This window comes from Polyodon spathula, chromosome 2 (assembly GCF_017654505.1).
Source record: "Polyodon spathula isolate WHYD16114869_AA chromosome 2, ASM1765450v1, whole genome shotgun sequence".
NCBI classification, from domain to species: domain Eukaryota; kingdom Metazoa; phylum Chordata; class Actinopteri; order Acipenseriformes; family Polyodontidae; genus Polyodon; species Polyodon spathula.
This window is the reverse complement of record NC_054535.1, coordinates 7,358,125-7,384,961: the sequence shown is the minus strand read 5'-3', so window position 1 is coordinate 7,384,961 and position 26,837 is coordinate 7,358,125. Positions and strand designations below refer to the sequence as shown.

At 38.4% G+C, this 26,837-nt stretch overlaps 1 protein-coding gene across 1 annotated transcript; it reads left to right on the top strand.

Annotated features, from left to right (window-relative positions):
- Positions 1-627: 627 nt before the first annotated feature.
- Positions 628-26,637, top strand: LOC121329611 (gamma-aminobutyric acid receptor subunit alpha-4-like). Its single transcript, XM_041275281.1, has 9 exons — positions 628-935; positions 1,134-1,252; positions 5,929-5,996; positions 6,371-6,591; positions 7,791-7,873; positions 8,930-9,073; positions 9,413-9,565; positions 20,977-21,236; positions 25,184-26,637. Exons 1-9 carry the CDS (start codon positions 850-852, stop codon positions 25,715-25,717), a joined length of 1,668 nt encoding a protein of 555 aa, XP_041131215.1. The 5' UTR covers positions 628-849; the 3' UTR covers positions 25,718-26,637.
- Positions 26,638-26,837: the final 200 nt, after the last annotated feature.

Here is a 26,837-nt window from a genome sequence, read left to right as displayed (position 1 = left end):
ATATATATATATATATATATATATATATATATATATATATATATATATATATTTCGTTTGGGACTCCAGCTTAAGGTTGCAATGTAAATGCAACGGACAATAAAACATTTAAAGGCATTGTAATGTGTTGCGTTAACTGGGTTATACAAGAACATTTTTTTTTTTTTTTTTTTTTTTTTTTAAGTGAACACAGTGTTGACATATGGTCGTTCTAATGCATTTTGTGATGTCTCACAGATACGCATGAGACGTTAGATGCGTATTGAAAGCTCCAAGTGTCTGTTTATATTGTGATGGTGCTTCAGAGAAATGCAGTTGACCTTGGGTCGTAAACAAATGTTGCAAAATACATTCATTGACAAGTTGTAATAAATAGTCGTATCTAGTGTATAAAATAAATTAATTTCTGAAATCATTATTATTGAACGAATCGACTGGAATTGTTTTGTTGCGGATTTAAATTCCAGTTTTGAAATAAATCAGAGCAGATGCTAGTGTCACCTCCTGCCTGTTATCATTCAAGTAAAAACCATCATGTGAAAAGATTTATTTATTTATTTATTTATTTATTTATTTATTTGGGGGGGGGGGGGGGGGGGGGGGGGTATTTCGCCAGCAATCGCGATTTCGGGCTGGGGCACATTTGTCTGACGACAACAGGAAGATAACTGTAAGTAGGATCCTCATCTGAGTCGAGCCTGTTTCTCTTTTAAAAGAGATTGCGGGAAAATTGAGGCGTTCCATTTATTTGGACAGCACTGTTGATTCCTGTGCGACTGCAATCTTTCCTCGGGACAAGGCATTTGGTGAGGGGAAAATGTGAACAGGATTAAAGTATGGCATGCAAAGATGGTTTCTGCCAAGAAGGAGATGGTGATTGCGATGCCCTCCAGTTACATTTCCACACTAATTTACTTTCTCTACATGACAGCCTGGTGAGTACTGTAAAAATATCTAATTCATTGGTCAATTTCACCTTTTATTTACACGATCTCTGTGATTTCTTAGTCCCTCAGATTGCTTCATGGGCTGTACAGTGCTATATTTAAGGAGGTGGGCTGGTGGTGGTGGGGGGGCAGCCTTTGTATTCTCAATGACATTTTACTATTTCTTGCTTTTTAATCATTTTGCAGTATAAGGAAAACCTCAGGACAGATAAAAAAGGATGAGAAAATATATCCAGAAAATTTCACACGCATACTGGACCGACTTCTGGATGGTTATGATAGCAGACTGCGACCTGGCTTTGGGGGTATGTTTCCAAACCTTTGTAGTTGTTAAGCTGTAAACTGAATACATTTTTTTTTCTTCAAAAACTACTCCGTTTACTTTCTGTTCGTGTGTAAGTAGGTTACCTATAATGGTAAGAACGAAATAAATGTGTCGCACCGAAGTAAGGGTAACTAATTAATAAGGACATAGGTTACAATATAATTTATAAACAGCTCTCGTATTGAGAAGCCAATTAACTGTATGTGTTGCATCTCCCAAGAAACAATTAACTGAGAAACAAAACACTGGTAATACATTTTGGACAATATTGTAGAAAATCATTTTGGAAGTCTTAAGGGATGTTGACAATTGTTTTGTACTTTTTGCGCTTATAATAATAACTTGTAGCCTATACATCTCTTTTGTTTCAGTGTTTCAGTCTTATTTTATGTAACAGTGAAAATGACAATACTAAGTATAGGACAGGTTTTTAAACATTCATCTTTAGTATGAGCGGAAAGTGTATGTTTGTGCTGTATTAATCTGCTCTATATCCTCCTAGACCGAGGAGTCTGTCACTCGCAAAGTTCAAATATCTTTTTGTGAGGTTTGTCCTGTCTTTCCATTACTAATAACGAGGATATCTCTAGGCGTTTCTCCTTTTAAAACAAGACATAGAATGTTTTATAGCAGATATTCAGTTTTAATCCCTCTAGGTACAGTTAAAACGTTTTTTGCTTGTTTGTTTTTTTAATTTATTATTTTATTTAGTAAATTATATAACTATCCAGTTCTGCTAGAATGATTTAAATTGGTTACTTGGAATGTAGGTCTCTTAATGTGTATACTTCAGCATACAAATGCACTGTTGTCAAGATTAGCAAAGTGTTAAGTAAATTACAATCGGTGTGGTGCCTGCAGGAATATCAGCTGCTTCCATTTTGCTAGTAACTGGGAGGATCAAACTTATTATATAACAGTATGCTTAAGCAGGTAACATTGGATGTTAGTAAGGCTGAAATAAATTATAAAATGATTCTAAACATAATCCTAAAAAAAAAAAAAAAAAAAAAAAAAAAAAAAAAAAAAAAATCTTTCAATATTATAAAAGTAAAAGAACTGTGAAAAGGTGGTTAAGGGGATATGATAACAAGGTTTATGTGGACTGAAAAATATCTGATTTATTTTTTTGAATGCTTTCACCAGACAGCATACAAATAATTTGCCACTAGTGCTGCCCGTTTGCACACACACACACAGGTCTTGAAGAGTTCAGCATCAGTAAAGTAGAGGTATTAAAGCTACAGGAAATGTAAAATAACAAACCACCAGGCCCAGATATGATTTAGCCAAGGGTGCTTAAGGAAACAAGGGTAGAAATACGTAGACCACTGGCTACCATCATGAATAGTTCTATAGAAACAGGTGAGGTCCCTGAAGACTGAAAGCTTGCAAATATTGTGCCATTATTTAAAAAGGGGGTTACAACGGACCCAAATAATTCTAGACATGTTAATTAAACATCCGTACCATACAAAATGATGGAAGCAATATTAAGAGGTAAGCTTGAAGACTATTTATAGAGCAGCAGTATTATAGGGGATAGCCAGCATGGGTTCAGAAGAGGGAGGTCATGCTTAACTAACCTACTTGACTTTTCTGAGGATGTTACAGCTCCAGTAGATGATGGCAATGCTTATGATAATTTATCCTGATTTTCAAAAAGCCTTTGACAAAGTCTCACATGAAAGACTTATAAGTCAATTAAAATCATGTAATTGGATACAGAACTGGTTACAAAACAGAAAGCATAGAGTAATTGTGAGAGGTGTAAAATCAGATTGGGGAGGGTGTACTTAGTGGGGTACCTCAAGGGTCTATACTTGGACCTCACTATTCCTCATTTATATCAATGACTTGGACCAAGATACACATTGAAAGATTGTCAAGTTTGCAGATGATAGACTCTGAATCAGCATTAAAGGGATTTGAACATACTCTAACTGGGAAATCTGTGGCAAATTAATTTGAATGTTAAGAAATGTAAATTATTGCATATAATCAATTTTATAAGGATACAATGAACAGGTTGGACATAGGAGATGAGGACTTTGAAAATGATTTGGGGGTTATTGTGGAGTCGTCATTAAAAGTATCTTGCCATATTTGGTGAGGCAGGCAATGCAAAAAGTTTGAATACATCTAGAGAAGTTATGCAAAGATTATACAATGCCCTAGTTAGACCCCACCTAGAATACTGGGTGCAGTTTTGGTCACCTCAATAAAAGAAATGATTGCACTTGAGAAGGTACAGAGAAGAGCATCTAGGCTGATCCCAGGACTTATACCCATTCTCTATTGGCACATCCAACTCAGGGTTCAGTACAATATGGGTATGGGTGGTTCTGCACTGGCTATTTGTTGAGCCAAGTGAGAACCAAACCGTGAAACTTCAGCCTCACAAGACATCTGTATCCGGCTGCTAGTCGAGCCAGGGCTGCTTTTAAGGATTTTCTTCATTACATTGCATCAGTCAGTACACTCCAGAAAGAAAAACAACAAACATGGCGGGCAGCGAGTGTGATGAGAGAAAAGTACAGCCTTGGGACGCTGAGGAAGTGCAGGCTCTAGTTTCTCTCTGGGCAGATAGAAATGTTACTTCAGCAAGATAAGCAAAAATAAAACAATTTTTAACTTATAAACAAAAATATAGTCAAACAAAATACTACATAGCTGTACCATACATACAACTACGGCTCGTTACGCTCACACAGATTCTTTTTTTAAGCACCCAAACAAAAACAAAAACAAAAAAACAACAACTAGAAAAAACAAAACTATCCTTAAAGGAAATATCTTTGGCAAATCATATTTTTAAAACCTTAATTTTTTTCCCTTCAACAGAACTAATTTAACTTTAGTAAGTCGATAAAATCAGTAAAATTTGTTATGTTGATTATAAAAACATTTATAAATATATTTATAAAATGTAGCAATACAAGGTACGACTATACTGTCGGTCTATTAATTTTTGAAAACCTTTTGCTTGCATATCTTTTGACAAACTGAGTTCATTAATAACAATTAATAACAATGGTCTTTCGTTGTGTGTGACGTGAGTAGCACGGCTCGGCTCAGCAGTGGAAAAGCAACCCAGGCTCCCTTAACCACACTGTGAGGGCTCAGAACAGACAAGGCGTGGATTTGTTGTACAGTGGAAGAGGCACTAATGACATAAGCTAAAAGTTAAAATAATTACATCTCTTCAGCCTTGATTGGTCTTTAAAATTCTAAATCGTCTAGATATCGTTAACCTAAGACACTACTGTATGCTAGGACACTACTGCATGAGTGGAAATGGAGTAAAAGTAAGTCTAGAACAGATAGTTATAAATGCATGGAATAGCCAACTAGGTGAAGTAATAGATATAAAACTGGGGACATTTTAAAACGAATAGATTTTGTGCATTTAAATTAGTCGTCGTCCCTGTCCCCCCAAGGTAGGGGAGAATGGTGTGCCAACAAGGGACAAGCCTTGAAGGACCAAATGGCCTTTTCTCAGTCTCAAACTTTTCTTATGTTCTTGTACTTGAGTATGTATGTGGGCACGTCAATATACTGGAACGCTGACTAGTTGACAAATTGTTAAATATGCAAAACAGACAAATCTAATTGTAGTACAGTATCGTGTAGTGTCAAGTCTCAGGGTGTAATATCTGAAAAATAGCTGCACAGTACTTGGAAATTGAGACTACATATGAAACTCAGTCTTGCTGTAGTTCATCGGCTGTGGAATCCAGCAAGAGGGAAATAAATAAATAAAAGGTTGCCTTGGAAACTGAAACAAGTTCTTAGGTCTTAAAATCCAAGCTGTTGATGAGGATGCATCATTTGGTGTTCTTAGCACGTTATGACTTGTAAGTAGCACCCACCCACCCTGTGTTACTGTACAATATACATAATGTGAAGACACAAATATATTTCAATATAATCCAAGAAATATAGGCTACAACAGCACAAATCTAACAGACTGTAAGTATTTCATATTTGCATTGTATTTATAATTGTATTATAATATATGTTCAGCTTCAGTAACACACACAATGAAAATAACTGTACTTTTAGTGGGTCCAATGTTTGAGGCTAGATAATTGTAACATATTTCCTGTGAGAGCAGACAGCCCCTGGCTGTACTGTGATTCAATGTAGGTATTTAGGAAGATTGGTGTAACAAAGATTTCCTGTGCGTAATTCATCAGGGACAGTGCTTTCATTTCTCATGACTGACAGGTGCATGAAACAAGGCTTGGCAACAAGCAGCAGCCGATAGTGGGGTACAGCGAGGATGTCTTATAAGACTGCACATTAGAACTGAATTGAGAATTTAGTCATTCCAGCACCATAGAACGTGTCACAATTTACAATAGTATTTTACATGGTACTGGATTCAGAAATATGCTGTATTTATAATACATAAACTTTTTGCAGTAATGGTATACAAACAAGTTTGTTCTTAGAGAATGTTAAATAATGATTAAAATGAGTATTTTTTTATTAATAGAATGTTTTTCATGTTATTAATGGTTCTTTTAAAGAATATTCTATATAAGCAGTTAAGCACTGTACAGCTAATAGTATATGATGTTGTGTGCATGTATATTTGTGTGTGTGTGTGAGGGGCGTACTTTATGGTTGTTTATAATTTGATCTCCATAGGTCCAGTTACTGTAGTCAAAACTGATATATATGTGACAAGCTTTGGACCCGTATCGGATGTTGAAATGGTAGGACTTTATTTTATATCTAGCTTATTTGAGATACAGCCTGGGATTACTGTATTGTCATTTATAATTTCCACATTTGAATACGTTAAAATGTCACCGTGGTAACCCCAGGGCAGTTTGAACATGTAAACAATACATAAACTATGACGTCACTGTTTTATCAGTTATATAGGTTTAATTAACAAAAAAAGAAAGTTATCCATTTTCAGATGGAACTATTTTATACTCTACCTTGCCACACAAATGATCTAAAAGTAGAGCAAGGTAAAAGATTAAATACCTTCAATTTGGACTATTGTTACCTTCAGTGATTTACACATGAGTCAACAGAAAACTAAACTAATGATTTGTTTTTGATCATTTTCACAATCTAGGAATATACGATGGACGTCTTCTTTCGTCAAACCTGGGTAGACAAGAGACTAAAGTATGAAGGCCCCATTGAAATATTAAGGCTAAACAACCTAATGGTCACAAAAGTGTGGACGCCTGATACTTTCTTTAGAAATGGGAAAAAATCTGTCTCGCACAACATGACAGCCCCAAACAAGTTATTTCGAATCATGAAAAATGGGACAATTTTGTATACAATGAGGTATGTGGTTTATGTTTGTTCATAATATGATTCTGATAATGAGCCTCTTACCAATTCAGTCATATACCGTATAACGGGAAATTTTGGCTGGCATTAAATTAGGCCGATTTGCTACCTTGGTAGATTTTGATGGTTTTTGAATTGCTGTTTTTCACTTAGCATGTTCACAAAGAAAAATGCCAAAGTTTTGTATTACTACTTTTAATTTAAAAACATTGAAATACATGTTTACGTCATGAAATTTGTCTGCTAAAACAGTATGTCATTGTTATAGAATCTACAGTGTCACTGCAGCAACTTTGAGAACAAGAAAGAAGGCCTTCTAAAATGAGTTACTGTATTTATCGTTCTTATAAGGCCCTTAGTTGTAAGACACTAGTAATTTGAAAAGATTACTCACTGCAGTACACTTTAACAATAGGCATTTTCTAACTCTCTGTTTTGAAACAGCTATGGTCCACTAACATAACACAGTGAAATGATCACAGTATCATTTCAGAATTGTAAGACAGTATTGCCACGTTTGAAAACTTTAACAATAAAGTCGAAATGAAAATGCTTTAAATCTAAAACTAGTTAATAAACTAGCTAGCACTGACAACATCAGCTCAGTGTATACTTTGCGATACGTGCATCATGGGTGTCTAGTAGTATATATACAATGTATCGACAATAACAATCCAAAGCAAATTTGCACCATTTTCTTACAGACTTTCCAACAAGTCTGACATACACTATTTTGGTTGTTACAGTACTTTATTACTCCATTAAAAAAAAAAAAAAAAACAACAAAAACCTTATTAACATAATAAACAACAGTCCTACAGGAACCACAGTAGCAGGCTCAGTTTACACTCGGAGTTTCTGATCGCATCATACATTTCAGATTTTCTAATGTCCGGTCTGTTTTTAATTTTTTCAAGCAAATTGGCTTCATCACACACTGCAATTCTCATATTCACTTTGACAGCCGGCACATTCTTTCCCTTGTCCAGTGCTTATTTAACCTGTGCTGCTTACCAGTCTGTCGGAGGGTGGGATCGCTCACTGTATACCACATTCTGATTGGTGGAAGAATTATTGGCGATCCAATCAAAACCTCCAATAAAGCCAAAAATAATTTCCTCGCCAAAATTTGCCATTATACTGTATTTTAACAGCCATTAAGTAGTTTCATTAAATTATGTATTTGGTTTCAGGCTTACCATAAATGCAGAGTGCCCGATGAGACTTATGGATTTCCCAATGGATGGACATGCTTGTCCTCTTAAGTTTGGAAGCTGTAAGTTGTATACATAAACCATACAGGGCTTGATTCTCAATGCTATTACATCAATATCATCAGAAGTGCAGTTTTATTCTAAAAGGAAAACATAACACCAGTTGAATGTTTTTCTATGTTTATTACACGTACTTATGTGTTTGTTTATTTCCTTTACTATGTTAGTGAATAGGTGTTCTACCATTTCTCAGATATGTCATGTGGGAGTATATTGACCCTAGATACTGTACAAAATAATGACAAATGTGTTGCTGGTGTTGCAACTGCATTTATCATGTTGTCTTACATATGTGTTGAAAGGTCAATAGACACAGAACAAAACCATTGAAAATTCAGTCATTATTCCTCATGTTTTTTTTTAACATATCCCATATCAGCAGGGTGGCTCTTTCCAGACAAGATTAATGTACACTGGCAGAGTAGTGTGAAGATGCCAAGGAAGCCCTGTGCCCACTAAGCATTGCCACACTTATGTTAATCGAGAGCTCCCGCCACTTCTGCTCTCAGCGTTTCCTTTTTTGAGTTCTGAAACATCTGCCTGTCCTTGTGTTCAAGGATTAGTGACAAACAGGCAGGCCGAATAAATGTCTGATCTTTCTGCATTCAGTGTTGGTGCTTGAGAAGGTCAAAAGCTTGTATTTAGCCTGGGGGTGACTCAGTCTAACAGCATCCCAGTGATGTGCACAGTAGCACTTTGCAGTGGGAGTCCGTCATTTTGACAAGATATGAAACTCTTTTTTTGCCTTAACTGAAGGTTATATGATTTATCAGATTATGTGTGGTTATTTTACCCTTGATAAACACAGTGATATACAACAGATCCATTGGAATAACCCCCAAATCAAAAAATTCTGTATGTCTATTCTGTCACATTTGCTTGTCTACTTTTGTCATGGGCATTGTGTAAAATATATTGGTCCCCAAATAATGGCGATTTGGCTTGTGTGTAGTGTATGATTTACGAAGTAACATTACTTTCCGTAAATTAAAAAAAAAAAAAAAAAAAAAAAACATGTTGAGTTTTTCTCATTATTAATGGAGTATTTTTTGTTTTAGATGCATATCCGAAAACTGAGATGATTTATACTTGGAAAAAAGGGCCGGAAAACTCAGTAGAAGTCCCCCAAGAGTCTTCCAGTTTGGTTCAATATGATCTAATTGGACAGACGGTGTCTAGTGAAATTGTCAAGTCTATTACAGGCAAGCAAACATTGATGTATTTATTTATTTACAAGGTTTGCTCTGTATATACAAGTAGCTTATATTTATTGACCTATTTGAACAAATACACAAGTGGTGTTAAATATGTTAAACACATAAATAAGTTTTCTTTTTAATCCAAACTGAACGTCTTATAGTATTTTTTAATTTGAATGATGCTTTGCTAAATGACATCAGATATAATTCTCAGAAAAGCATTTGAAAATGATTGTGTCTAGTTTGTAAACATTTTGATAAAAGCTATTTGGATGACTGCTTGTTAATTACCTTGTGACATTTTTTTTCACCTTTTGAAACACTGTGTTTACTGTTTTTCAGGCGAATATATTGTGATGACAGTTCATTTCCATTTGAAACGGAAAATGGGCTACTTTATGATTCAGACGTATATACCATGCATTATGACAGTAATCCTCTCTCAAGTATCATTTTGGATTAATAAAGAATCCGTCCCTGCTAGAACTGTATTTGGTATGTATTATTTATAAATCTCTCTGTGTTTTATGGCGGGCAAGTAACAGTTTCTATCCAAATTATAGTTTATCTATGAAATTTAAACTGTTTTAATGAACTTTAGGGATTAAAGCTAATCCTTTTTCTTCTTCCATATATGATTACTGAACCTCTTTACATTATTCAGGCATGAAATAACAAGAGAAAAAAAAAGGAAAATATAAAACAATTATTTGCCTTTAAAATATGACAATACTCTGGTTCTCAAAAAAAAAGTTCTCAAAAAAATGTTTCTATGATTGATAATATAGCCATATTATTATTATTATTATTATTATTATATTATTATTATTATTATTATTAGTAGTAGTAGTATTAGTAATCATAGTTGTAGTAGTGTTGTTTTATTTTATTTGTAAAATGTGTTTATTCCACAGGAACGTTCTCACAATCTACAGGTACTAGGGGTTTAGATGGATACATACTGTGGGCCTGTGGCAAAGTGGTTTATTGTAGACAGGTGCAGGGGTGATGCAGTGCGTGAAAGAAGCAGGCAGAGATAATTGTAATCCAGTTTTTTGGAAATATTTTTATTTTATTTCCAGGTCTAGCGACCAAACAATAGTTCCCCGGCAGTACACACCAATGTGTACAGCACGGGGTATATAACAAGAACAGATATCTACGGGGACACTCTCACGATTGTATCTATCCAACAATTAATAACACACCTAATCGGTCAAACTCACTGCACCGTGCGGGTGCAATAGTGTCTTAGCTCCGTGGGTCGAGTTTTCGCGTAATCTGTGAAATAATTGGTCCTTTGAAGTTGTGTGCTTGTGCGAATATGTAGTCCGGTTACTCGTGGTATGGTGAGTCTGGTAAAACGTACAAGACACATGCAGTGATGTTTTGGCCCCCATGACTGGCGACCTGGTGCCTCTATGTTGTTAACCTCTAAAACCAGATAGAGTGAGACGAAGGATTCGTGGATTATCATTGCGTTCTATAGGTATTAGAGCTCGTTGTCCCTGTTATGCATCACGTTTTCCCTTTGCGTAGCAGGCTTGGCATGACCTGGCCTGGTGCTCCTGTTGGTTTCATCTAAAACAGATAGGGGAGAAGGAGGGAACATTGGTTAAGCGTACGTCTCGTTGCTGTTATGGCAACGAGTCCGGGGTAGCAGCCATACCCCCGCTGGGGGTCAACCGTGATCTCCAAGGACAGGAGTCTAGGTTGTCCATAGGGTTCAGAGATCTAGGAGGTCTGGATTCTGGCATTGAGGGTTGAGGTGGTAGTGGAGGAAAGAGAGGAGGGGCTCGACTGCTCCAGTGGGTGGGCACCAACAGCATTTGTCTCCTGGCGGAGAACAGGGAGTCCTTGTAAACCTCGGCCAGTTTCATGGCGTCTTCCAGAGTGTGGGGGTTGTTGCACCGTATCCAAGCCTGGTTATTAGTGCTGACCACATGGCAGAATTGCTCCACAACCACTGCTTCCCCAATTTGCAGGTTGTTTTTCTTCTCAGCCAGTGTACCATGTGGTCACACAACTACTCCGCAAGCACCCTGGGGCGTATCTTCAGTACTCGCTGAACCCTATCCGGTGAGTCTCTGCCATAATGTTGAGGCTACAGAGAATGGCCAGCTTGACCAGGTCATAACTGGCGGCGTTGAGGTTGCTCATAGCCTTTTAGGCTAGCTGAGCCTCCCTGATCAGACAGGGTCCCAGCTGGCTCGCCCACAACTCGCGCAGCTATAATGCGGTGGTGGCCATCCGCTGAAATGCAACCAGGTACGCCTCTGGGTCATCCTCCATCGACATCTTCATCACCCGAGCCTTCGGTGCCAACATTGTAGGTGTTACTGTAGGAGCTGGTGCTGTGTAAAAAGCCAGCCATACCTGTTCAATGTGCACAGTGTAAAGGGGCGTTCACATCGGACGTAACACTGAAGGCATTGACGCACAACGGCAGAGGGAAGCGGCACCCAAGCGGCACCACAGAGCAGCTGCAGGAGATAAAATATTTTCAACTTTCGCCGGACCGTGCCGTGACATACACTACCAGCAACCAATTAGGGGAAAGTAGGAGGCTCCTTTGCGAGGAAGAAATTTATTTAAAAAAATAAGTACAATGGAGCAAAAGCTTGTGGTTTTGATTTCTGGTTTTCCAGAGCTGTGTAATACAACATAAAGTTGGGGGGAAATCTGCCTTAAACAAACTGGAGCTCCTGTATCAGCTGATGATATTTACCATACCTTTTTCTTTTCTTGGTGATGTCATGGACCCACAGGGATCTTCAATTTTTTTTTTTCTTTCTCCGGTAGAGCAGGGTGACCGCAATTATTATTTTTTGTTTGGTGTTCATTGTTCCAGGTATTTTGTTGTTAGAGGCACAGTACCACTTATTGTTGCTGCTTTTACTGTCCAACCTCACCCCCCCCAAAAAAAAACAGAAGTTTGATATGATGGAATGGCAGTAGTTGCATTTTTTAATCATGTGTATAATGCTCAATAATATCAATACATAATGATGCCTTTAACTCACACTGTCTTTGCCTCTACCCAGCAAACCAGCCAAAATGTTCACCTTTTATTGTCTTATAGTCTGGAATTAAAATGCTTTAAAATCGTTTTTTTTTTTTCATTTATCTACACATCCTACCCCACAACTTCCAAGTGAAAAAAATATTCTAGAAATTTGTAGAAAATTCATTAAAAATAAGAACTGAAATTGCTCGGTTGGATAAGTGTCCACCCCCTTGCAATAGCAATCCTGAATTATCTCAGGTGTAACCAACCGCCTTCAAAAATCACACACCAACTTAAGTGGCCTCCACCTGTGTTAATTTGTAGTTATAGACATGATTTCAGGATAAATTCAGCAGTTCATGTAGGTTCCCTCTGCTGAGTGTGCATTTTAAAGCAAAGACTCAACCATGAGGACCAAGGCGCTTTCAAAAGAACTCCGGGACCAAGTTGTTGAAAGACACAGATCGGGATGGGTATAAAAAAATATCAAAGGCCTTGAATATCCCTTGGAGCATGGTGAAAATGATTATTGATTATTAAGAAGTGAAAGGTGTATGGCATATGACAACAATTTCCCAAGCACTCCACAAATCTGGCCCATATGGCAGGGTGGCAAGAAGGAAGCCATTACTCAAGAAAGCCTACCTCGAATCCTGTTTGAAGTATGCAAAAAGTCACAGATTCTGTAGCCACGTGGCAAAAAGTTTTGTGGTCTGACGAATCTAAAATGGAACTTTTTGGCCTAAATGCAAAGTGTTGTTTGGGGCAAAAACCCAACACAGCGCATCACCCAAAGAATACCACCCCTACTGTGAAGGATGGTAGCGGGAGCTCCATGTTATGGGGATTTTGCTCATCGGCAGGGATTGGGGCCCTTGTCAGGATAGCAGAGAAAATGAATGGAGCAAAGTAAAGAAGAGTCCTTGAGGAAAACCTGCTGCCCTCTGCAAGAAAGTTGAAACTTGGACGGAAGTTCACCTTTCAGCATGACAATGACCCAAACCACACAGCCAAAGCTACACTGGAGTGGCTAAGGAACAAAAAGGTACATGTCCTTGAGTAGCCCCGTCAGGAACCTGACCTAAATCCAATTGCCAAGTCTAGGTATGCAAAGCTCGTAGAGACCTATCTCAACACACTCACAGCTGTAATTGCTGCCAAAGGTGCTTCTACCGAGTATTAACTCAGGGGGGTGGAGACTTATCCAATTATGATCTTTCAGTTTTGTATTTTTAATATATAATTTTTTTATCAATAAAAACTTTTTTCCCCTTAACAGTGTGGAGTATGGTGTGTAGATAAGTGGGGAAAAAAAATCCTCATTTAAATGCATGAAACTCTGAGGCACTGACACAACTAAATGTGAAAAAAGTTCAGGGGGTTGTAGACTTTCTATAAGCACTGTGTGTGTGTGTGTGTGTGTGTGTGTGTATATATATATATATATATATATATATATATATATATATATATATATATATATATATATATACAGCTCTGGAAAAAATTAAGAGACCACTGCAAAATTATCAGTTTCTCTGGTTTTACTATTTATAGGTATGTGTTTGGGTAAAATGAACATTTTTGTTTTATTCTATAAACTACTGACAACATTTCTCCCAAATTCCAAATAAAAATATTGTCATTTGGAGCATTTATTTGCAAAAAATGACAACTGGTCAAAATAACAAAAAAGATGCAGTGTTGTCAGACCTTGAATAATGCAAAGAAAATAAGTTCAGATTCATTTTTAAACAACACAATACTAATGTTTTAACTTAGGAAGAGTTCAGAAATCAATATTTGGTGGAATAACCCTGATTTGCAAGCACAGCTTTCATGCGTCTTGGCATGCTCTCCACCAGTCTTTCACATTGATGTTGGGTGACTTTATGCCACTCCTGGCGCAAAAATTCAAGCAGCTTGGCTTTGTTTGATGGCTTGTGACCATCCATCTTCCTTTTGATCACATTCCAGAGGTTTTCAATGGGGTTCAGGTCTTGAGATTAGGCTGGCCATGACAGGGTCTTGATCTGGTGGTCCTCCATCCACGCCTTGATTGACCTGGCTGTGTGGCATGGAGCATTGTCCTGCTGGAAAAAACCAATCCTCAGAGTTGGGGAACATTGTCAGAGCAAAAGGAAGCAAGTTTTCTTCCAGGACAACCTTGTACTTGGCTTGATTCATGCGCCCTTCACAAAGACAAATCTGCCCGATTCCAGCCTTGCTGAAGCACCCCCAGATGAGTCCAATTTTCAGCTTTGCCCAACACCTGGTCGTCTAATGGTTAGACGGAGACCTGGAGAGGCCTACAAGCCACAGTGTCTCGCACCCACTGTGAAATGTGGTGGAGGATCAATGATGATCTGGGGGTGCTTAAGCAAGTCTGGAATCGGGCAGCTTTGGCATGAATCAAGCCAAGTACAAGGTTGTCCTGGAAGAAAACTTGCTCCCTTCTGCTCTGACAATATTCTCAAGGACTGGCTTTATATATATATATATATATATAACTTTGCTATGACAAGTACAAGGTTTCATACTGAACTTTGTCTTAGAATAAACTTGCTCCCTTCTGCTGCTGAACATTTTACTTTTCTGGACAACTGAACTTTATATATTATCTGAACCCTTATAAATCTAAAATATTTAACTTGGGGGGGCCGATCTGACAGCTAGTTACTTTTTTGTTTTCTACTGAACTTTGTGTCTTCTGTATAATAACAGTTTTCCCTTCCCGCTGGCATTTACTGTTTGTTGCTTGTACTTACAGCCGTGATGTAACAACAGACAGCCCACTGACTTTCCCCTGCCACGTTTGATGTGAACAGTGGTCTGCGGCGACTGCAGAGTGACGCGCAAGAAGGCTGCATGAGCTCTGCGTCCCGGAAAGAAAGTGTCAGCCAAATAAGCACGTTATTATTTGTGTTTTATATAGGCGAGTGCACCATATTGCTGACAAAAAAACCCGCCCGAACAACCTTTATTTAACATGCCGTACGATAAATGAACACTCGGGTGTCAAGAGATCCATACTAGTATCCACCAGCAGAGGAAGATTGCCTGCTGTTTCCACCTCCACCAGCACAGGAAGATTGCCTGCTGTTTCCACCTCCACCAGCAAAGGAAGATTGCCTGCTGTTTCCACCTCCACCAGCAGAGGAAAATTACCTGAAGCTCCCACTTCCACCACCAAAGGAAAACTGCCTGCAGCTCCCACCTTCACCACCAGAGAAAAAACTGCCTGCAGATCCCACCTTTACCGCCAGAGGGAGACTGCATGAATGTCCTACCTCCACCACCAGAGGGAGACTACCTGCAGCTCCCACATTCAGCACAAGAGGGAAAATGCCTGCAGTTCCCAAGTAATGCTGGCATTCCTCAGCAGCCATTGTGTAGGCTGATGAAGGGAGTACAGGGGAAAACAGCCTGGCTGGAAAGAGAACCAGCACCCCTGCAGCCACTGTCAGAGTTTCCAACCCCAACAACACAACTGGTCGTGATTCCATCACCAGGCAGAGAAGTGGAGCTCCCGCTGCCACCTTCTGGCCAGGGGCTCCCCTCCTGGGACCACTCTAGCCCTGTCCCACACCGCCTGGGGATGCCTGTCCTGCCGAGCCTGCAACACCGAGGATTGCATAGCCTCCATTGCCCAGGGAGGCCAGCTCACCATCATCTGTGGAGGCCGGTTGCCATCTCCTGGGGAGGCCGGCTCGACATCATCTGAAGAGGCCAGCTTGCCATTTCCTGAGGAGGCTAGTTTCGGATTGCCTCCAGTGAGCCACTGTTCTTGGATCAAGACTTCGTGCAAGAATGTTGAGTTTTTAAGGGGGGAGGTTGCCCTTGAGGCCATGTGTGCTGCGCACAAGGGGGGAGGGAGGGACTAGTGCAGCACACCTGGCCTCAAAGGCCACCTCCCCCCTTAAAAACCCAACATTCTCGCAATGGTTACAGCAATGATTACACTGCTCAACGTTCAGCCACTGGCAGCAACGACAATCAGTCTCATTCACAACTGATACAGTACTGTTTTATAACCTGATAACTCATCATCAGACTTAATTTCAAATGGTTTATTCCATCTTTTCAAATGTGACCTGTAATTGCGAGTGTCTTGACGCACGATTTGGTTTATTCAGTCTTTCATTGCCTTGTTTTGTATTCTGATTTCCAGGAGTGCACCTCATCGCTACAAAATGGCATGTCACCATCACAGCCAGTTGTCGATCAGACCTTGCCTTCTGGTCCCACCTCCTAGACAACTGGAATGGTATATCTTCTATGAAGATTGCCTTACTGGTCCTAATGCTATCCAGCTTTTTACTGACGCTTGCCCTGCCTTTGGTTTCGGGGGATATTTGGATGATCAGTGATTCTACGGAGCATGGCCTTCTGAATTTGACTACTTGGCCTTGCCAGAAAGCTCTTCAGCCCTGTATGAAATATACTCCATTAGCATAGCGACTATGGGGCCTATCGTGATTACCTGGTAAAAGTTATGATCTAGCTGATTCAAGAAACTCCGATTGATTCTCAATCCACCTAGTTTCACAGGCAATGCTTTTTGGACTGGAGCAGCCACTTCAGCAGCCAAAGCTAGACTTTCTCACCATGATTAAACACCTTTCAGATGGGCCTGCAGCACTGTAGAATGATATAACTGCTCCAGAAGACATTGCTTTTGCTAAACTAGCCATTCCTTCACTTACGTGGGGGGAAGGGCATGGCTTTGTCATGGTCCACCCTACTGACCTGGCATTGTCAGATCAGTTCCTCTTTCAGAGGGTGTGGCTTCATCATGGTCCACCCTGATGACCTGGTATCAGGGATGGACATTGGCACATGAAAGGCGCACAGAGGAACTGATTGTCTATGCCGACTGCCAATTGATTGCAGACAAAGCATTTGCAAACGGCTGCATAAACTGTTTCATGTCGTTGATCATTTTTGATGCAGCTCTGCCATACCATCTTCAGCTGCAAGTAGCTGCTGGGTTTCTGCTATACTTGCAGACGGCTCTTTGTCTTCGTTCCATAATCAGTCAGGGTAGGCATGCTTCAAGGTCAAAGCCAAATCAGGAAGTCGTATGAAAAATGGTAAAAGCCGGATCAGGTAATCAAAGGGTCAGGAGTAAAAAATGGAATCAGGGAAGTTAGACATGCAAGTAAAAAACTGATCTTCATTAAAGTACCTCCTACATAAAAAACTGATCTTCACTTCAGGGGCCTCCTGCATAGAAAATCGATCTTTACTTCAGGGGCCTCCTACATAGAAAATCGATCTTCACTTCAGGCACCTTACATAAAAAAAAATCTTCAAAAAAAAAAAAAAAAAAAAAAACTGATCTTCACTTCAGGGACCTCCTACATAGAAAATCGATCTTCACTTCAGGACCTCCTACATAAAAAAACTGATCTTCACTCCAGGGACCTCCTGCATAAAAAAAGCAAACATGGTTTGTCTTTATCTACCCTGTAAAACATGTAAAAGAATAAAAGTACCTGTAATTTTAATTTCTTTTAAAGTTAACTTTAGTGGAGTTTGGAGGGCGTGAGCCAGGGCTTTGCCCCCTTCCTAATTTCACCTGCCTGTCATCATTGACTCCCTATTTAAACTCAGTTACAGTTCAGCTCTTTCTCTTGCATTTTGCTTTTTGCCCGTATAGAGAGAGAATATTAAATTAATTATCGTGAATGGAATCTAGAGTCCCTGAAGTGAAGATCTTTTTTTTTTTATGTAGGTCCCTGAAAGGAAGATCAGATCAGGCAGTCTCCTGGCGGCGAAGGTGGGTGCAGCAGATAGTCTCCCTCTAGCGGTGGAGGTGAGAGCAGCAGGTAGTCTCCCTCCATCATTGGGGACTCATGTGGCTCTCCTTCGGTCACGGGGAATTGGTGCAGCTCTCCTTTGCTCGCAGGGAGCTCTCCATCAGTCACTGGGGACAGCTGGGCTTCTCCCCTCTTGTCCTCTCCCTTTCGCACTGGAGACAGTAGCAAGACCCCTCCCATATGTGCAGCCAGGTAGTTGAGCACCATGGCTGCGATGTCTGGGAGGGATGCTGGGTGGTGTTGCTGTTCCCAGGCCTCCCAGCACTTCCCATCTTGGGCCCACAGGAGGTTGATCACAGCAGGGAAGGCCTCCTCAACATTCCTCTCAGGCTTCGCCAGCCAGTCCCAGGTCCTCTCAGAAGAGAGTGGATTCGTCCACCTTGGAGCCAGCGAGTCCTCTCCTACCGGCGCCAGATGCTCTGGCTCCTCCCTCTCCTGTCAATTTTTGTTCTGGCTGAGGGGGAGGTACCTGACCTCACCACACAGGAAGCACCACCCTTCCTCATCCAGACAGGTGAGTCAGACGTCCGGCGTGGCATAGACACGGCATGACCCTGTTGTGGGCCTGCTGCAGCTGCAGCTGTTGTTGTTGCTGCAGCTGTTGTTTCCTCTGACTGCTTCTTCTCATTTTTATTTTATTTATTTAAAAAAAAAAAAAAACACTCCTCTTGAACAAACAAAACAAAAAAAAAAGGAATAAACTGCACCCTCTGTTTTCTTGGTCTGACACGTGGAGGCGCTGTTATCCCACGCTGCACACCATATGGGATCTGGATGTCTGCAGGGGTGACATCAGACCAGGGAAATGAAACCAAAACAAGGAATGGCGTGGCAAAGTGAGATGCTGCGGCGCTCAGGGTTTTATTAAACAAACAAAAATAAATATTTAAACAGAACAAAAACACTGATATTTTTTCATGTCTCTTGTCTCACCTTTGACACTCTCAGACTGTAGGTCTTTTATATTAAGGCCGAAGGGTTAACTAGCTAGTAATTATCTTATTACCCCTCGGCCACAGCCTGCACGAGTTTAATAAGGATGTGTGACTGTCTGCTAATTAAATACTCAGTAGCTGATCAGTCACGCATCTTCACAAGGTATTCTAAAACAATACAAAATAATAAAGCAATAACATGGTGGACTGCACCTTGCTCGTTTTGCCAAACAATAAAATACAAATACATAATAATATTGTTTTTTTGCCGTCATATATTTACATAAATAATAATGATGCTAATATTAAACAAATATATACAAAGTAGCGGGATACTTCGTCAGACATACCCAACGACACACAATTTTTTAATGACGTTGCTGGAATGTTGTAATTTAGTTATGTCGTTGCTATAAAGGTTGTGTGTTAGCGGCTTCTTCATGATTGCATCTTAAGTATTTGAAGATGTTAGTGATTTTACATAATAAATGCTGGGGCTACTGGCAAATATTGTAAATAAACGCCGGCATTTAAAATAAGTTTTATGGTGCAAGTAGAAATGGTTTACAGTAAACCGCTTGCAAAAAATCCAGTCCAGTAAACTGTAGACTGACCAGTGCATTTACAGTATTTCACGGTAAATAACGCTTTAACACAAAAGCGAGCCCACATAATCGTATATTTACAGTTCACAGGCATTACATTTCAAACATAAATGCGCTGTCTAAAGATTTCAGATATTGCCAAGCATGGTCTATAGCATTGACAAACATACTTTAAACTGCTGCTGACTTTTAGCTTTTTTTTTTTTTTTTTTTTTTTTTTTTTTTTTTCATGCTTTAGTTGCAGTTGGGCAGCATTGTTTGAAGGTCTTACCGCCATTTAGGGAGGCCCTTAATTATTTTCAGTATTAACTCATGAATTGTTTTTCAGTGGGAACACTAACAGTAGCACTGAGGAAGCTTTTAGTGTATTGCACCTTCCTCAAGCTGTGTTTGTGTTCTGTGTTTGAATTTTTCAGAACTAAGGCTTTTGAAACACGTTTTATTTTTTATTTTTTTTTACATAGGCTGGCACTAAGAGGCTACTATGAAGTGCTTTGCTGAGCCAGCAAGTGTCAGAATGTTTTTTTTCTTTGTTTCTTTTTTTCTTTCTTACTAACTAAAAAAAGTTGCATTAATTAGCATTGTAGTTTTGTAAAAAGTGATGTCAAATCGGATCTCCCTAATTGGTCCTATTTTAATATTAACATATTCCAGTTTCTTGCTCATGCATCAGTGGCACAATGCTATCCCTGTGTGGGAGAACATTATGCTCTCATTGATATTTAAAATTTCTATCAGTTATATCAATTATTTGTAGATAGAATTTTAGCCTCTTCCAAATTGCCAATTAGATTTTCATTTCCCATTAATCCTAACTGCACAGTTTATACTTTATGCCCAATTAAGTGAGTATGGTGATAGACATGCTGTATCATTTTATTCATCGTATAGTTTGTTAGATAATAATTCACAAGCTTAATTTGTATTTGATGTTATTCTGTTGGTTTTAATGGGCTATAAAAGTGCATTTTTTTATTTTTCAATTATATTATTAACCATTTTTCTAATTCACAGGTTTGTGTTCCATAACAAATCTTTGATGTCTACATTGCCTGCTTCATAATTCACATATCATTATCAATGGGGGAGTGTGTGGTATTTGGGGAATTGTTTTTCAGAAGCTTTTTCACCACCTGTACCGTTCTGTAATGAGAAGCAGAAGATCTCGATCCTGTGACACAAATGGAATTTAAGTTTCAAGTCTCAAACACACAGCTTAAGTTTCAAGTCTCCCACACAGCTTCCAGTGCTGGTACATAACGTTCATCCTAGTTTCCTCCTTAAGCAGGATTTGAACATATTACATTTTGGTCCAGAGGTGCTGGTACAATTTACTGAGCTAAGATATCTTTAATACTACGTATCTCTTCGTCTTATCTGACAAGCCAGGCATACAGTGATCTTTATCTGAATATGTATGTGCTTGATAAATTAGTCTAGGATTTTCAGCTGTTAATTCACATGCATTGCAGATTCATGATGGTTTAAGTGATGTACATGAAAATATTAGTAATCTCTTATTTTCTCCTCTTTTCAGGGATAACTACAGTTTTGACAATGACAACACTTAGCATCAGTGCGAGGCACTCCTTACCTAAAGTCTCATACGCTACAGCAATGGACTGGTTCATAGCTGTCTGCTTCGCCTTTGTGTTTTCTGCTCTCATTGAGTTTGCTGCTGTCAACTACTTCACAAATACTCAAATAGAAAAGGCCAAAAAGAAGACAGGGAAATCTTCGCCTGCGCCTAAAGCTTCCGCAGGAGCGAGAGCAAATGACACGGATGAAATACTCCAGGTAAGCCTCTTCAATGCACACCATTGTGATTCTCTTACAGGTTTAAAGCATTCCCCTTTTGAGTGCAGGCATCGTTTTGATTCACCGTTTCACAAGGCAAACAAAAGGCACATTTAGCTAAGGCCTCTTCTAAAATAGTATTTTGTTCATTTGGATTCAGGATGTCCCTATACTTGTGGGAGGGTAGTGTACAGTATGCATCAAGTTTACAACTGTTTAAATATAGCGTCACACATCCCCACGTGCTGCTACAAGTGTTTCAGTATATCCTTCCATGCCCCCACGTGCTGCTACAAGTGTTTAACCCTTAGCGGTCCATTTATTCAGTGCTTGTCAGGCTCGCCATTTCCAATTTATTTTCACACGTGCTGTTTACACACGCTGTTTAAAATATATATTTTTTCAGAGTAAAACAGGTTTAAAAGGCCCTCCATAGCTGTATTTTTGTTCGCTGTATTTTTCACATACCTCTTTATAGTCGTGCATACTGATAAATCCTCTCCTGATCACTCGTTTTATCACCAAACTCCTCAATAAGGCGAACCAAGTCATTATTTTATTACTACAACATCTCAAAAAGCTCTTTTCAAAATGTCTGTTCTAATGCATTGATAGTCTAAGGATTATTTCCCACACTGTCAAACAGATAACGCAGCAATAACGATCCATGATGTGGTACAGAACAGAAAAGCCAGAGCACTTATTATGTTTTTTTTTTTTTTCAAGTTAGCTGTAACATTTTGTAAGTAACTTGAACTCTGCAACTGTTTAAGAGCTGAAAATAATTTAAAAGGTCTAATTAAGGAAATTATCATTTCAATTAAGGGTCTAGTTAAGTAATTGAGAGCTCAATTGGAATTAAAACCAGCAGAAACAGGGGGTCCCCAGGACCAATGTGGGAACCATTAATTTAGAGGACAGATCTCAAACCCCAGTGCACTAGAGTGGCCATTTTGAAAAGCGCTTTGAAACAGACTTTAAAGTTATAAGTGTAAAAAAAATTGTCAGGATGTTAACAATGAAAAGAAAAAAATATATAGGTCTATTAATTAAACAGTTATAGCAACAGGTTGGGATGTGTATAACACTATATTTTTTTCAGAACCCTGACACTTACTCTTTAAGATGTTTTCATTAAAACTATTTATTTTTTACTTTCATTAAAACTATCTATTTACAGTATTTTTAAGTATGTGCGTTTATGCACATTCCAAGCATAACAACTGCAGTGACGTTATCCATGTAGAAAATGAAGAAATCATGTCTCATTTTATTTTGCACATGCAGTTTAAGTTACAAAGTTGTACTTTTAAATCCGGAACTATAGGTTATTATGAATCCATGATTTACTGCACATGTGCAGTCAAACTGGGTTTCCAAGTTGCCATGGCAACAGGGCAGGAAAGTATCAGAAATGGTGTCCAGGGATGCAGGAAAGGTTGTTATGCTAGTCATAGTCCAGAAAAAAAGCTCTCATTTCAATATTAATTCCTTGTTGTCTCCACAAATTAATTAAAACTGATGAATAATATCATACACTCAGAGCACTTTGCAGTAGAAAGAAAATAGTGATTTAAATAATATCAATGGTTAACCTGTTTGAAAATATATATATTTCAAATGCATAGAAAGATAAAAAGTGAAATGCTAATAGTGAAATGCAGAACATTTTAATAATGTATATTGTGTTACAATACTCATTTGTAAATTATTCAAATGAGTAAATAAAAACCAAAAAACATCAAGAATCATACTGTCCAAATGTAAGCAAACAACATGCGTCTATTTCTACAAATATTTGCAAATATAGCAAAAAATGTACTATAAATAATATTCAAAAGTTGTGCATCACTACTTACCCTACTTATATGCACTGCTGTGCAAAAGTCTTTACAATTTACTCAAAGCCTCTACCAGTGTTTTCTCTATTATAACACCCTTGACTTGCATAAAGAAGGAAACGCACTGAGTGAAACAGCTCGCATCACTCAATTTTCAAAGTGTGGTATCCGAAGCATAATCAACAAGTACAGGGAAACGTCATCTGTGATTGACAAACCCAGGACTGGAAGACCCAAAAAACTGTCTAACAAGGATGAGCAATACTCTAAGATAATATCCTTAAGGAATAGAAAGAAGACAAGCATTGACTTGCCAACAGAACTGACAGAAGGCACAGGTGTGGTTGTCCATCCAATCAACAGTATGAAGGTCACTCTTGAAATCAGGACCAGGACTTAAGGATGTGTTTCAGTAAGAATACCTCTGTTAAGAAACAAGACTAAAAGGTTAAAATATGCACAAGAAGACAGAAATGGGACTATGGAACAATGGTCAAAGGTGCTTTGGACTGTTGATGGATGGACAACGACACCTGTGCCTTCTGCCAGTTCTGTTGTCAATTCAATACTTGTCTGCTTTCTGTTCTTTAGGGATATTACCTTCAAGTATTGCTCATCCTTGTTAAACAGTACATGTTGATTACGCGTCAGATACCACAGCTTGAAAATCAAGTGATGCGAGCGATTTCACTGAATAATTTTCTTTCTTTATGCAAGTCAAGGTTGTTATATGTTTATTTCTGTGGTCATAGATTTAAGAAATGTAGCTTCAGAGCACACTGTACACATGTCCTTTAGGTGTTTAAAAAAAAAAAAAATAGTGAACTACCTTAATATAAAAAATTTACGTTTGATGTATGTAACCATTACTCAAACAATGCATTCAATAGTGCTCATTTAAAAGCATTAAAACAAACTATTTATTGAGATTAGTTAACAGCTGGATACAGTCATGGCAGTTGTCAGGGCAACGGTTATTACTCACAAATTCACACCTACACAAAACTATTAGTTTTAAGCAACGTGCAGTACAACTGTGCTTGTTCCAAATGATTAATAAAAGCAAAAACAAGTGTTATACGTTCGATTTCAGAAAGATAATAACCAGGTCATTATTTTTGTAACAGGTGGTATTTTTTTCCTGCAGCATTTTGAAATGACTTCATGCACTCAGGAAAGTTACTGTGGTCCAGGCCTGTTATTGACAATAACTGAGTCATATATTGACACAAATACATGTTCAGCGACAATCCTATGGCTGTTTTACTTGTGCTGAATGAAGGTCATTGTGATTTATGGTTTTAGAGTTTATGCTAAATCCAGAATAGATTTTGCACCTTAGGTTTTAGGCTTGATTCGATTTTATGGATTCAGTGCATTGCTTGGGCTAGTGGCATGTTCTTCAAGCAAACAGTGACATCAGTAAGACTGAAGGCACTATAGAATCCTATTTCTGGCAACATGCGTTTGTTAAGGAATATAATATATTCCACAAACCTCTCTGGGGGGCTAGGTGCAAAGCAGGCTAACTCGCCAGCTTCCGATGCTGGTCTCTGTATACAGTATGTTAACTTGCAAAACTGTTTGGGAAAGCCATTGTCAGGAGAAGATGAATGTCCAGTCTTGTTGTTAACTGACTGAGCTGAAACCCAGAAATTCAGTCAGTGACAGCTACCACTCTAGTTAGTTACAGTATGATGGTCACCAGCTACTGTACCTAATCTACAAGAGAACTGATTAGTGTGCTTTCCAGCAGCAGAACTGATGGCAGAATTGATTCTATACGGGTCCTTTGTTTGATTAGAAGGCACGCTGAGTGAAAGATTTGGGCTACTATACACATTTTATTGTTGTTTCCTGCACATGCAAAAAAAAAAAAAACAATACAATTTTGACAGCTAATAGTGACAGGCACATAACAAAATAACAATGTGCAAAAGAAGACCTAACAATCAAAATTGTAAAATAAAATGTTTATTGTCTAGTTTTAAACAATTCATCATGTAAAAATGCAAAACAGCTGAGAAGTTGTAAATGAGGACATTTCAGAAAGTCACACACTTTTATGTCAAAGGTTTTAAAAATAAATTTATATGTATTTTACAGAATCCTGATACAAATGGAAACTTGAGGAAACGAATGAACTACATGACACAGCCAGATGCCAACAGTGGCCAAAGAACTGACACTGGAAGCGATACTAAAGGTGGTGTTATAAGACAATCTTTAGTTGGCCAAGTTCCTTCTGCAGTTGCCCCATCTTTTTCTCACTCCAGCCCTAATCCATTCAGTCTTGTAAATGTACACCCATCAGTTTTAACATCAGGAAGCACACCCCCGGCACCGCCCTCATCCCCGGCCCTGCCCAGTCACATACCAACAAACAGAATTGCTGGACCAGCTTCTATTCAGCACCTGCTTGGCCCCAAGCTTGAACATATTCAAGCAACAGCAACTAAGAAGAAAGCACATCTAAAACAAGCCTCCTCCACCTCTGCATCACCTGCTCCTCCTCCTGGCTCTGGAACAAGTAAAATTGACAAGTACGCACGCATTCTGTTTCCAGTTTCATTTGGGGCTTTTAACATGGTTTACTGGGTAGTCTACTTATCAAAAGACACCATGGAGCCCGAAAGTTAAGTCTGATCTCTTAGCTATGTCTTTCTTCACACTGCAAAAAAGTAACACCTCTAGGGGCTTCTTTCAATCTAGTTTCTAAGAGTGTCACGGTTTTACGAACATTGAAAGTAAGGAATATGTAAAATACAATTACCTCAGCATAATCAGCAACAAATATCTACTCCTAAAATAAAACACAAAATAATAATAATACATTCATATGTTCTCAAAAAGGTCCTTGAAAATGAGCATGTAAAACAAACAAAAAAACATTCCAAAATATATCAAAATTGTGTTAAACTGTGTTTTCTTTTTTTTTGATGGATGTATCTGGATGTCAGTGGCAAACTATGTACTCCAGCAATACTGGATATGTCATGCTTTTGGTTTTATGAGGTAATACCAATGTCTGCTGCCAATAATGTTCACTGTCTCTGTTAATTAAAAACATTAATTAAATAATACACAAAAGGAAATTTTAATTAGTCTAGTCCATTTGCAGGAAGAAAATAATTTTACTAAATGACATGGCAATATTATTCGACAGACTTTTATGAAGTGTACAATGGTCTCGAAGTTTACGTTGCTGCTTTACTTTTCTCAGTTTCACATAAGTTTGATTTCCAGACATGTTGTCCTTCAGTAAGTCCCATGTAAACCCATCCATAGATTTTCTAAAGACTAAATCTTTAGCTGTTTCTATGGCAAATAGTTGCAAAAAAACACTTTTACAATGACCAAAAGTGCACAAAAAGGGTTTGTTTCACAACTGTTTTTCTCTTACCGTACAATAGGCAGAACTAAAGAATTCTGCTTTGTGTGAAGGCAGGAGATGCTTGGAGTGGGTGAGAAGGTACTTGGAGAAGCTCAGTTGGGTTTATAAAACAACCATGTGTGACATTAAGAGCACCTGAAATAAGCATTGGAAAAAAGAGACAAAAACATTACCCATACCAATTGTAAACATATATATATATATATATATATATATATATATATATATATATATATATATATATATATATATATATATATATATAGGAATATATAAAATCAAAGAAAATGCCATTTCCATCGGTACCGTGTTGTATTTCTTCAAATACCCAACAAATTATTGATAACCTAAAATGTAATTTTTATG